General features: G+C 46.2%; 1 protein-coding gene across 1 annotated transcript in view; it reads left to right on the top strand.

Annotated features, from left to right (window-relative positions):
• Positions 1-11,248, top strand: part of HEG1 (heart development protein with EGF like domains 1) — an 83,531-nt gene extending 72,283 nt beyond the window's left edge. Inside the window, exons 17-18 of the mRNA XM_027536483.1 lie at positions 2,627-2,801; positions 6,192-11,248. Coding sequence (XP_027392284.1) covers positions 2,627-2,801; positions 6,192-6,341 — 325 coding nt within the window. The 3' untranslated portion in view covers positions 6,342-11,248. The remainder of the gene's footprint in view (positions 1-2,626; positions 2,802-6,191) is intronic.
• The last annotated feature ends 996 nt before the right edge of the window (positions 11,249-12,244 follow it).

The following is a 12,244-nucleotide window of genomic DNA, read 5'->3' as shown; positions in this document are numbered from 1 at the left end:
CAAGTGTTGGTGAGAACGTGGGGAAAGTAGAACACTCATACACTGCTGGTGAAAATGTACAGTGGTGTAGCCACTTTGAAAAAGTCGCAGAACGTCAAGCAAAGTTGTCGTTCCACCCAGCATGTCCACTCGTGTATCAAAAGAAATAAAAACAGGTATTCACACAGAAACGCATGCATAAGTTTTCATAGCGGAGTTGTTCATGATAGCCAAAAGGTGAAAGTAACCCAGTATCTATCAGCTGATGGATAGATAAACAAAACGTGATATATCCATACGTTGGAGTGTTGTTTGCCATAAAAAGGAATGAGATACTGAATCACACTATAACATGGATAAACCTTGAGAATAGTGTGCTGTGTGAATTAAGCCAGTCACAAAAGACCATACCTGTATGATTCCATTTATTTGAATGTCCAGAATAGGCAAATCCAAGAGAGGCAAAGTAGACTGGCAGTTGCCTAGGGCTGGATGGACAGGGGAAGAATTGGGGAAGAATGGCTTAAGAGTGTGGGGTATATTTCTGGGGTGATGAAATTGTTCTAAAATTGCACGACCGATGGCTGCGTAACCCTGAGGATACCAACAGCCATTGACTTTTACACTTTAAATGGGAAAATTAAGAAGCGAACAAAGATGAAAGGGGTTGCCTGAATATTTAGCAATGGAGAAGTGGCAGGCATGTAGATAAGCAGACAGTAGTAAGCTTGGCTCTAGGCTTCCTGGATAGCAATAGGACTGGGTTTTGAATGGAAAAGGAAGAAAAAGGGGTCAGTTCCCTTCTCTGTGGTTATTCATTTAAAGGAAAACTCAGATCTTTGGTTTAGATGGTAATAAATGGCAGGAATTACCCTGACATGTCTGATGGAGGGGACCTACAAAAGTAGCAAATTATCTTTTTGACCATTGACCCAAAGGGCATTTTAAAATAATCTCTATCTCCAGGAAGGCTGCAGAGGGCCAGCTGCTCCCACCCAGGGACGCAGGCTTCAGGGTTCAGTCTTGACCTGTCGTTTACAAAGTTGCCATCAAAGCATCCAAGAGAAACCGCACGAGTAGAAATAAAGTTCTGGGTGTGAGACTAGGAGCTAGAGAGACAGACCTTGAGTTCTGCAGGGCACAGAAGCCACCTGTCTACTAAGCACCCTGTCAGGTAATACAGCCATCTGGGGAAAGTTTGTGACTGTTGGTCCCTGGGAGAAGGTCGTTGTGAATCATTGAGGCATTGTTTGAGACCGGATGCTCCACCCCTCAGGGAGCAGCACAAAGGCACATCTGTTCTCAGCTTGTAAAGAGAGACAGGACCTAAGGCCCATGGCTGGACATTTTAAGATTCTGAATGATGTGGTGTCTTCCCTAGAAAGTTCATTTACAGCAAAGTGAGGTGGAGGGAAAACTCCAGGTTATCTTACTGTCTGATCTGAGGCCTGTTACAGAAGGTGAATAATATATTCTCCAACAGTTTGCAGTCAGAGGACTCTCAATGGTAAGGAACTTGTGCTAGGGTTTCCCTGCCCTGCTGACATGAGGATTTATATGGGTATATATATAGGTGGGCATTTCTGCCAACAAAACATACTATTTTCATGGTTTGTGAAGTAGCTCTATTGTAGGAAGGGAGACCCCTTCCAGGGCTTGAGAGTGGGCTCTTGCTAACATGTAGAAATGAACTGTCTGAGGAGACACACATGCTGATAAAGCAAGAGACTTATTTGGGAAGGGGTGTCCGGGCAGAGAAGGGCAGGGTAAGGGAACCCAGGAGAACTGCTCTGCCACGTGGCTCGCAGTCTCCGATTTCATGGTGATGGGTTAGTTTCCGGGCTGTCTCTGGCCAGTCATTCTGACTTAGAGTCCTTCCTGGTGGTGCACGCATTACTCAACCAAGATGGACTCCAGCAAGGAGGATTCTGGGAGGTCGGTAGGACATATGGACTGGGGTCTCCTCTCTCCTTTTGACCTTTCCCAAGTTCTTCCGGTTGGGTAGCTCATTACTTCTGAGTTCCTTACCAGGACCTCCTGTTGTAAGGTAGCTCACGCAAATGGCTACTATTTTGCCTGGCCAGGTGGCGGTTTCTGTCATGGTCCCCCCTAACAGCTTCATGAAGTGGAAGATCACTGGCCAAGGAGTTGGGAGGCCTGAATTCTAGTCCCAGCTTTGCTAGAGGCAAACTGTTACCCCAAGAGAAGTCATATCCTTCACAAAGCCCCATCCCCAGAGCTCCTGGAGCAGGTTGGGAACCCCTGGACTAAAGAACCATCAAGCCCTTCTAGCTCCAACACCTTGTGAATTTATGACTCTTGTTTCCCTGCCCGCCCCCACAGTACAGTGATCTCTGTCCCCCAGTAGAGTCTAAATCTGCTCCACTGCAGCTGTCTTTGTCCTCTCTTCCCCCAGTAACCTGACCATTTTGGTTGGAAGCTTTTTGCATATAATATATTTACATCTAGTTGCATTTTTATAGGTAAATACTAAAAATAAGAACAATAACAACATTTCTCAGTGGGCAATTACAAAAAAAATACAGTGGTATCTTTAGGTTTGTTTTTCCTTGTTGAAAAGCTAGATGGTATTTTCACAAATATCATTTCCTCACAGAACTTTCAATTCTTTTTTTTTACCATGCAGAAAGAATAAAAATGACATAAGCAAACTTATCTTCAAAAGTGGGGATTTCCAGATGTCCCCATATGCTGAGTACCCCAAGAACCCTCGCTCACAAGAATGGGGCCGAGAAGCTATTGAAATGCATGAGAATGGAAGTACCAAAAACCTCCTCCAGATGACAGACGTGTATTACTCGGTGTGTATTCCCATGCCCAAGTGACCTCCTAGCTCCAACTTCCTTGGAGAATTAAAGGGATTCTGTTTTTTTGTTTTGGGATTTTTCTGTTTGTTTTGGTTTGGTTTTTTGGTCACTGCGCACAACTTGCAGGATCTTAGTTTCCAACCTCCAGAATCTTAGTTTCCTGACCAGGGATTAAATGTGAGCCTTGGTAGTGAAAGCGCTGAGTCCTAACCAGCAGGCTACCAGGGAACTTGCAAGGGATTCTGTTTTGTTGTAGTAAAAACACTCCAGCTTTTTAAGGGTAAAAGAGAATGGTGGCCTATACCTTTGTCTCATACAATTTAATATTCAATTTACTTACTATCTCTTTGCATAGTATTTATTAGTTTCAACATTGAGATATGACGAGTACTTCTAAAGAGCACAGTATGTACTTTATGAGGTTCTAGCAATAAACGTCTTGTCACTGAACTTGCTTTTAAGTTATAGAACTGGAAGTTAAAAGATAGAGAAAGAATTTAATGGTATTTGGTCTTTGACCCTTTCATTTCTGTCTCTTGTCTGCCATGCTTTATGTCATGTGGTTTGGTAGTTGAAACTGAGGGACTGGGAAAAAGTGTAAAGAGAATAATTCAATGTCATCCTCAACCAGCACTTGTCAAAAGGTTTAGAAGATTCAATAGGTTTTTAATAATTTGCTATGTCTGGCCCTGGACTGGGTCATTTGGAAAGATGGGAGACCACCTTGAACCCTTGCTTCTTTTGTCCCACATTGAATAACCCATGTCATATTCCCATGCCTGCTCAGTTCTTTTGTGTTACACTGCATCAGCCGTAAAGCAGACACAGGCAGGGATACCTGAGCTGGAAAATAAACAGTCATCAGGTGACGCAAAGCCGTTAGAGGTACAGCAATGAAACCTTGCCTGTGAGGACTTAATCACTTCAGGCAATCCTGTTAAAAGCACAGCCCCTCTGGTTGCTATAGAGATTAACCTGTGGGTTTAGACTTTGGATGGGAGAGGCGATTCATGCTAAGGAAGCTATAGTTTCAACAGATTGTGAAAATTTTGAACCTGGCGTAGAAGAAAAACAAAAAGAAACAAGGGGAAAGATAACCGTAGTTACGAAGATCGATCTGGTTCAAATGTTCCTGTTGGTATCTCCCCGTAGTGTTAGTTGCTCAGCTGTGTCCGACTCTTTGCGACCCCATGGACTGTGTCCCGGCAGGCTCCTCTGTCTGTGGAATTCTCCAGGCAAGAATATCGGAGTGGGTCGCCATTTCCCTTCTCTAGGGGATCTTCCAGACCCAGGGATTGAACCCTGGGTCTCCTGCATTGTGGACAAATTCTTTACCATCTGAGCTACCAGGGAAGCCCTATTTCTACATAAGGGCTTTGCTTTCCCTTTGGCTTGTCAGGCAAGTTCTTTTCCTCTGGTAACTGCAGCTGAAACTAAGCCTGTATCGCTCCTGGGTTACCCGCACCCTCACACCCTCCTCTAGAGGCTCTTCAGAGCAGCGCCAGGACAGAGCAGCTGACAGGCCTGCAGCGTCACAAGATCCACTTTTGCTGCATGTTCCCAGGCCAATAGCTGAAGAGTTGTCTTACAGAGATGCAGTCATGAACTTAAATGAGCCCCGTCTTCATTTCAGACAGTAGGCTGAGCAGTCTGTAGAGGCAGAGTCTAAGTTTAGGGGCTCCTTTTGCGTTAGGTAGGTAGTCATGACCCATTAAGCTGGGATTTGATCAGAGAGACACCTAAGAATCAGCTCGCCTCCTTCTTTGGGGTCCTAACTCCCTCTGATGGGTGGCCAGACAACCTTGCAAAGGCCAGGCCCCTGTCTCAGCTGGGATGGTAATGTACCACTAAATGCCATAGAGGATCTAAAGCCATTGTGTTGGGGCTTCCCTGGTGGCTCAGTGGTAAAGAATCCACCTGCCAATGCAGGAGACTTGGGTTCAATCCCTGCCTGACCAGGGAACATCCCACAAGCTGAGAAACAGCTAAGCCTGCAGGCCGCAACTGTTCAGCCTGTTGTGCTCTAGAGCCTGGGAGTTGCAACTCCTGAAGCCCAAGTGCCCCAGAGCCTGTGCTCTTCAATAAGATAAGCTACGGTAATAAGAAGCCTGCACAGCAATGAAGACCTCAGTACAGCCATAAATAAATAAATAAAATTACTTTAAAAAAGTAAAGCCTTTGAGCTCCAGAGAGAAACGCCTTTTGAAAGTCAAAATAGTAATCAGATAATCATTACTTTTGATAATAATCAAGGGAATAATTAACCCAGGTCTGGGTCACTGGGCTGCTCTTGATTATATAATGTTTCTAAAACTCTGCCCTTAAAATATGGGCAAAGGGTCCCAGGTTCCATAAAGAGACAATCTGGGAGGTCCTGACTTGTAGATGAGACCTTGCTCTGCAAAGTATCAGTTCAGTTCAGTTCAGTCCAGTTGCTCAGTCGTGTCCGACTCTTTGTGACCCCATGAATTGCAGCACACCAGGCCTCCCTGTCCATCACCAACTCCCGGAGTTCACCCAAACTCATGTCCTTCGAGTCAGTGATGCCATCCAGCCATCTCATCCTCTGTCGTCCCCTTCTCCTCCTGCCCCAGGATCAGGGTCTTTCCAATGAGTCAACTCTTCGCATGAGGTGGCTTTGGTATTGGAGTTTCAGCTTCAGCATCAGTCCTTCCAAAGAACACCCAGGACTGATCTCCTTTAGGATGGACTGGTTGGATGTCCTTGCAGTCCAAGGGACTCTCAAGAGTCTTCTCCAACACCACACTTCAAAAGCATCAATTCTTTGGCGCTCAGCCTTCTTCACAGTCCAACTCTCACATCCATACATGACCACAGGAAAAACCATAGCCTTGACTAGACGGACCTTTGTTGGCAAAGTAATGTCCCTGCCTTTGAATATGCTATCTAGGTTGGTCATAACTTTCCTTCCAAGGAGTAAGTGTCTTTTAATTTCATGGCTGCAGTCACCATCTGCAGTGATTTTGGAGCCCAAAAAAACAAAGGCTGACACTGTTTCCACGGTTTCCCCATCTATTTGCCATGAAGTGATGGGACCAGATGCCATGATCTTAGTGTTCTCAATATTCAGTTTTAAGCCAACTTTTTCACTCTCCTCTTTCACTTTCATCAAGAGGCTTTTTAGTTCCTCTTCACTTTCTGCCATAAGGGTGGTGTCATCTGTATATCTGAGGTTATTGATATTTCTCCTGGCAATCTTGATTCCAGCTTGTGCTTCTTCCAGCCCAGCGTTTCTCATACTAAGTATAGCTGCCTCCATTTTAAATTCATCAAAATGTAGCATTCGTTGTTTCTTTTTTTGTTATCTATTAGATTTAAACCTAAGATTAAATTGATTTTTCTTCTTTTCTCTTTGGCCACCAGCCCTCAAGTGTAAGGAATCCTGAACTTGAACGAAATGGACTCTACCCGGCCTACACTGGATTGCCAGGATCACGGCACTCTTGCATTTTCCCCGGACAGTATAACCCATCTTTCATCAGTGATGAGAGCAGGAGAAGAGACTACTTCTAAATGCAGAAGAGAGAGGGGCCCATTGCTCTGACTGCACCAGGGGAGCACCACCCTGGGGCCGCTCCCAGGACTAGTGGAGCCATCCCTGAGCAGGCAGCAGAAAGGGGATGGGCACGGGGGGACGTGACCACAGTGGAGGGGACAGCTGGAGCCCCTGGATGTGGAACTGCAGGCTGCTCACCCGGCACCTTCATTGCTACTGTGAATGTGAACACGGGCCAATCCATTCAAGTCCCCGCGTGACCACAGCATGGCCACAGCTCTGGAGTGGCTGTTAGTTAGGGCTGATCACTAGGCATCTGTGCAGGAACCCAGGTTTTCCTCAGTTTGCACTTTAGTAAATGCAGAAGGAGGGAGGGAGGCCTCCTTTCGGATTCTTTCCAAGACTGCTCTAGAAAGAAGGCCTCTTCTCCTCAGACACTTCCATAGGACTCTATTCAGTGATTCATTTACAGTGAAATGCTCTTTCGTTGTCTTCCTGCCCAGTAGCTACATGCTGAACAGTAGATGCTGAAGGACATGCCACTAGTGTTTGGAATTGCTGCAGGTGAACATGCATGCAGCATTTTCACACGCTCCCAAGTCTTCTTGTGCAACGTTCTCCAAACAACCCCAAAGGGAGGAACTGAAACTTGTGAGGCAAAGCACACAGCTCCAGTTTGTTTTCTTCATTCAAAGGGACACATTTATCTAGGATTATTCCTTTGCGGTTACTTCTCATGTTACCATTCATATCTGGATCAGAGCAAAACAAGTTTCATTTGATTCTAGTTTGAGGCATCTAGCCGCCCCATGGTGAGCCCTATGGGCACTGGGCAAGGACCCTGGGGGAAGGTGCTGGCCCTGAGGGCACTGCACGGGGTGTGGGCTCAGACCTCCACCCTCGAGGCCAAGGCTGCTGTGTGTGGAGCAGAAGTCTGAATGCAGGTTGGGTCCAAGCTGGTAGGTACTTCACCACTAATGGAAAAGCAGCTGAATGTGCTTCAGGAAATGGGCTGAACAGGTGTGTCCATTTTCTGAGACGTCAGTGCTTTGGGAAGCCAGGTATGCGGTTCCCAAGGAAGAACGGGGAGCTGGGCTGGAACTACACGCATGTCTGCTTACCCACCAGTGCGGCATCTTTGCTAGGAGCCCTGATCTCGTCCACAAACTCAGAGTTGGTTGGTTGGTTCAGCCAACCACTCAAAGCTATTTATTCATTGAAGAAATAACTTATTTTCTCTCAAACAGTAATTTGTAACTCTCTCTACTACTATGGAGTTCCCTCCTGAAACAGGGGTGTAATTCAAGTTAGCATCTGAGAACTAAAGATTGCTGGCTGTTTAGGGAATGGAGCATCTGCCTGCGGGGAGGCGGCTCCACACATTTGTATGAGGCTGTGGCGTGGGTCCTGCCAGGAGGGCATAGCCAATGCTGTGCCTTTACCTGCTGCTGTGGACCCATGATCTTTGTCATCTGCTTTTGAACATCCTGGTTCGGGATGAAGTGAACACAGAAGTAAAATAACTGTTCTCATCCTAAAGCTTGGAGTGCAGTGACACCCACACTTCTGGAAATGGTGCAGCCTTTGGAGACCGTTCTAGCCCAGGCATGGTTGTTCCTTCAGGGTTCTCTAATCTCTTCAGAATGAATCTAATCCTAGTGTAATCCCCGTCCTAATGGTTTTGAGTGCAAATTCCTGAGTCCCGAGGTCTGCACAAGTCACCGTCGCCCCACCGCGGCCAGGTTACTCTTCAGGTGTGATCACTTAGTGCTTAAATTGCATTCATCTCATGAGACACATGGAAAGAACCCTGCTTTTTGTCAGTGGGTGCGAACTTAACATAGCATCACCTGTTAGAGATCTTGGGTCTTGCCTCTCTCCGTGCAACCAGACATGCCTTTCTGTGCCTCGTGGGCTCTCATCTAACTGGAGAGCTCGAGCTCCTAGCCTCAGCTCACCTGAGCCAGCAAGCCGGGCCGCGAGGAGCTGCTGCTTCTGGGCTCCTGCTGCAGAGCCTTGCTGGCCCCCGGGACCCGGGGCCGCAGTGGGGGCCGTCCCCAGGCATACAAGCCCACCACCTGCAGCTGACATCACAGCTGGCAGGTCATCTCCTGTGCCCGGGGCCAGAAGCTATACTCTTCACCGAATGAAGCGTTCTGTCCCCAGAGTGTTGTGGAGCAGAATCCCAACGTCCAGAACAGAGTGTGCTGTGAGTTTCAAAGAGGCTTTCCTGGGAGTGGTTTTATGCATGTGAAGTGGATTGAGAGAGTTGTTTTTTCTTGGACTGTGAAAAACGGAGGCACCCTGCAAGGCTGAGGTCACATCACATATGCAGTTGCTAGGCGGCTTGCAGGGGTGGGGGCTTAGGGTGCCAGTGCTGGCTGCCCACCTGGGTGAGGAAGGGAGAGGCCGGCTTCATTCCTGCTTGGGGTTAAAATACTTTCAGAAAGGTCCTCCCTGAGCTGGGAAACAGCTGGTGGGGCAACAGCCCCGGGACTGAGGGGACAGGCTGGATGCTCCCCTGGTGACCAGAAGCCCAGGCACAGGTTCAGGTTAGTCCACGCACCTGGAGTGATTCCTGCTCACAGAAATGCCATGGTCCTGTGTGGGGCCCCACTTGAGGAAGCTGCCCATAAGACGCTCAGACCTCAGTAGGAAAGTGTGGGGCTGCATGGAACCACCGTGTCATGCAGCATGCCAGAGCGTGGTGACTCTCAGAGCAGGGCAGTGCTCACTGGGGCCTACCATCATCTGTGGAGTCTGCCGAAGCTCCAGAGGGTCTGAAATCTGGTGTCTTTTATTTTTTGCCCCATGACCCAGCCTTGCTAAAGACATTTTAGAAAGCCTAAATAGTCCCAGTGAGCATCTCATGTGTTCCCAGCAGAGCCAGGCTCTGTGCAGAGTACTTGGTCTCACCCCACCCTTGTGAGGTGGGCATGAGAGGGCCCATTTCTCGGACATGGGAACCTTCAGAGGGGATCAATACCTTGGCTTAGAGAGCCAGGACCCATACCCTCTGCCTGGCTCCCTCTTCCCACTGTACCTCTTGCCTCACCTCCCTGGCAGATGCCTCACCATCCAGTATCAAAGAGAGCTTGAGAGAGTGGGCTTAAAAGTTGTGTTTAATATTGGTAAGCAGTAGCTAAACTAATGCCATAAAGTGCAAAAACAAAATGTTGAAAAGTCCTTTCAGGTCCTTACATGTATTGCTTGGATGCTTGTGGTCATTGTTAATAGTGGCTGGCTCATGCTTATTAGCAAGGAGCATATTGGTACGTGGCTTTGGATGAAGGAAGTGTATGGTGATGACCTGGGTTTTTGACAGACGTGGCCAGACTTAGTCATCCTTCTGAGTGCTGCCTTGCCCTGTTCCTGTGGTGAGGCTGTGTTTCCCACATATTGGAAGCATGTTTTTGTGAATATTATCAGAGTCTGGAACCTATTCAGTTGAATGTCTTAGATGCTGACAAATCTTCCTCCTTTGACAAAAGTTTGTTTTCAGAAGCAGCTAAGTCATTTAGAGCCAAAATTGCTGAGTGGAGAATGTAATCAAGCTGAGTTATCAGCATTTGAGGTCAAGAACTAAGATGTAACTTAAGTTCTTGAAGAGGTCATTCTTAATGTTGGCCCAAATGAGAGGGCAACATCTTTGCAAAGATAAGACGGGATGGCTGCCCACGAAAATGTCTTTGAAGGATGATGTTCATTCAGATATAAAAGTTCCCAGAGTAGACACATCAGGGTCAGTCCTCACATGTGACTTTTTGGAGCCCCCATTAAGCCATCTTGCCCACTGTCGGGGCATCCTGTTGCTGTAACTGTGAGTGCTACTGGCAGAAGCTAGAGTGGTGTCCAGGCCAACTGTTCCTGGCTTAGTTTAGTTGAAGGAAAAAAAGTGAAGTGAAATACACCCCAAATTAGGGTTTTGACCCATGGTTCTAAGATACACTGATTTCAAAACTAGAGCACTTCTTCAGAGAGAGGAAGAATGCAAAGTTCAGTATCTCAGTATTTTGTATCTTATTGAACACCACCCTTAATATCAGAGAGATTCTTTTCTGTGTGAAACTGTGGGGATTAGAAGGGACATTCCATTCCTTCCTTCTTGACAAAGCGTCATTCAGAGGTTCTCCTGTGCATTCTTGGAAACAGATACAGTTTTGTAGAGTTGGCTGTTGAGTATGTATTCTTTTTCTTTTCTTGAATCCCCAGAAAGATTAAGGTATTAAATGTCAGTTAATTTGTTGTGCTAAAGTATCTTTTCAAGTGTGTTATAATCCATCCTATTTGATTTAAAGTGCTCACAGAAAACCCTGTGCAACTCAAGGGGACAATTGAGGTCTAAAAAGAGACGTATCTTATACTGGCTCTGTCTTCTAGGCATTGTAAAGAGCACATTTAAAAGAAATTGTATGTTAGATTCTGGCTTTACCTTTTTTTTTTTTTTTCTCTCTTGGATACATAATAGTGCACTTCGGGTGCAGAGTTTTTGGGGAGGAAGGATGGGACGAGACAGGGATGGGATGGAACCAGTCTACCTGGGAAACTAACCCAGGTTTCTGTATTATTTTGCCTGTTTCTTAAAAGACCTCTCATCAGGGGTTGCTGTGAGTTTTGTTAATGTTTGTGTTGTTGGATTTTTGGTTAAATGAAACCTGTAGCTGGAAAATTAACTTTTTGAGTTTTCACATTGTCCCAAATTTCTCTTTGCAGACCTTTAAACCTTAGCCCCTGGTTGATTGTGTTAAATCCATTATAAGAATGTTATTTAAAGTTGTATTATAATTGCAACCTTCACTAATTATTCAGTACTGTAGCAGCAAAATATTATTTGTAAGAATTCGATTATTTTTATACTTATACCCACTATTAAGTCTGGCGTTCTAGTCAGTAAAATAATGCAATAAAATCAATATCATTTTCACTGTGTTTTTCTGGTGATAACAAACACACCACCTCAGAGTACAACAGGTTCGTTTTCATGAGGGCATCATTTAAACGCTGGAGCTACACCGTGAACTCTAATGGCAGAGCAGGGGTTGAGCCATTTCGTATGCTCAGTGCTATGGGTGAGGAAATATGCTCTTGATGATGGATGGATGGGCAGATGGATTGACCTAAATGATGAAAAGCCTACTTCAGGATAACACCTGCTTTGTTTGCTGTTCTTTCTGTGTGTTGGAGAGAGCCGGTAACCAATCTTCGGACACAGAAAATTTCCTCCTGAATGCCTCCCACCACCGGGTGCCCACTCTTCAGGTTTCAGAGGAGAAGGTAAAGTAAGCATATCTGTGATCTGTGGTCGAGAGATGTTGGAGCTTGAAGATGATGAGCTGTGGGCCTCATATTTACATGGCCAATGAGTGTGGCAGCTTGGCTGATTGTTCATTAATTACTTACTGAGGGCCTTTCATGACAGGGATGGATGAGCCTTTCAGATGCTTTGTGACAGTAACCTTGGCATTAGGAGACGCCAGTAATAGCAGCTTGGGACATGAAGGTGACCTTTTGGCAGCTTAGATCAGGGTTGCAGCCCACCAAACATCTCTGAATGGAAATGAGCAGCACACTGCTTTCTGTCCCATCATTTAATCCCCCATGAGACCTTGGCAGAATCTGCTGACTCTGACCCTGTTCACATTCCGAATCAGCTCAGCCAGACTGTAAACATCACAGCATGTCCACACCCACTCTCCCCCGGGAGCTGTTTAGGTGCTGTCCACCCACACGCTAGCCTGAGTGCTTGTCCTGCCTATACCTCTGACCTGGCCATGTTGAACCTTCACCTCAGGACTGATTTGCCAGTAAGTAACAATCTAGAAACTATTTTTAGACCTTTGGACTTAAATGACTCCAGCAGGGCACACTCATTTTCCAATTGTTTGGGAAGTAATGAAAGGTAAGGGGCATGATATAGAGA

The sequence above is a fragment of the Bos indicus x Bos taurus genome, chromosome 1 (assembly GCF_003369695.1).
Source record: "Bos indicus x Bos taurus breed Angus x Brahman F1 hybrid chromosome 1, Bos_hybrid_MaternalHap_v2.0, whole genome shotgun sequence".
In the NCBI taxonomy this organism is placed as follows: Eukaryota; Metazoa; Chordata; class Mammalia; order Artiodactyla; family Bovidae; genus Bos; species Bos indicus x Bos taurus.
Note: the sequence above shows the minus strand (reverse complement) of the source record. Positions and strands in the feature narration are given on the sequence as shown.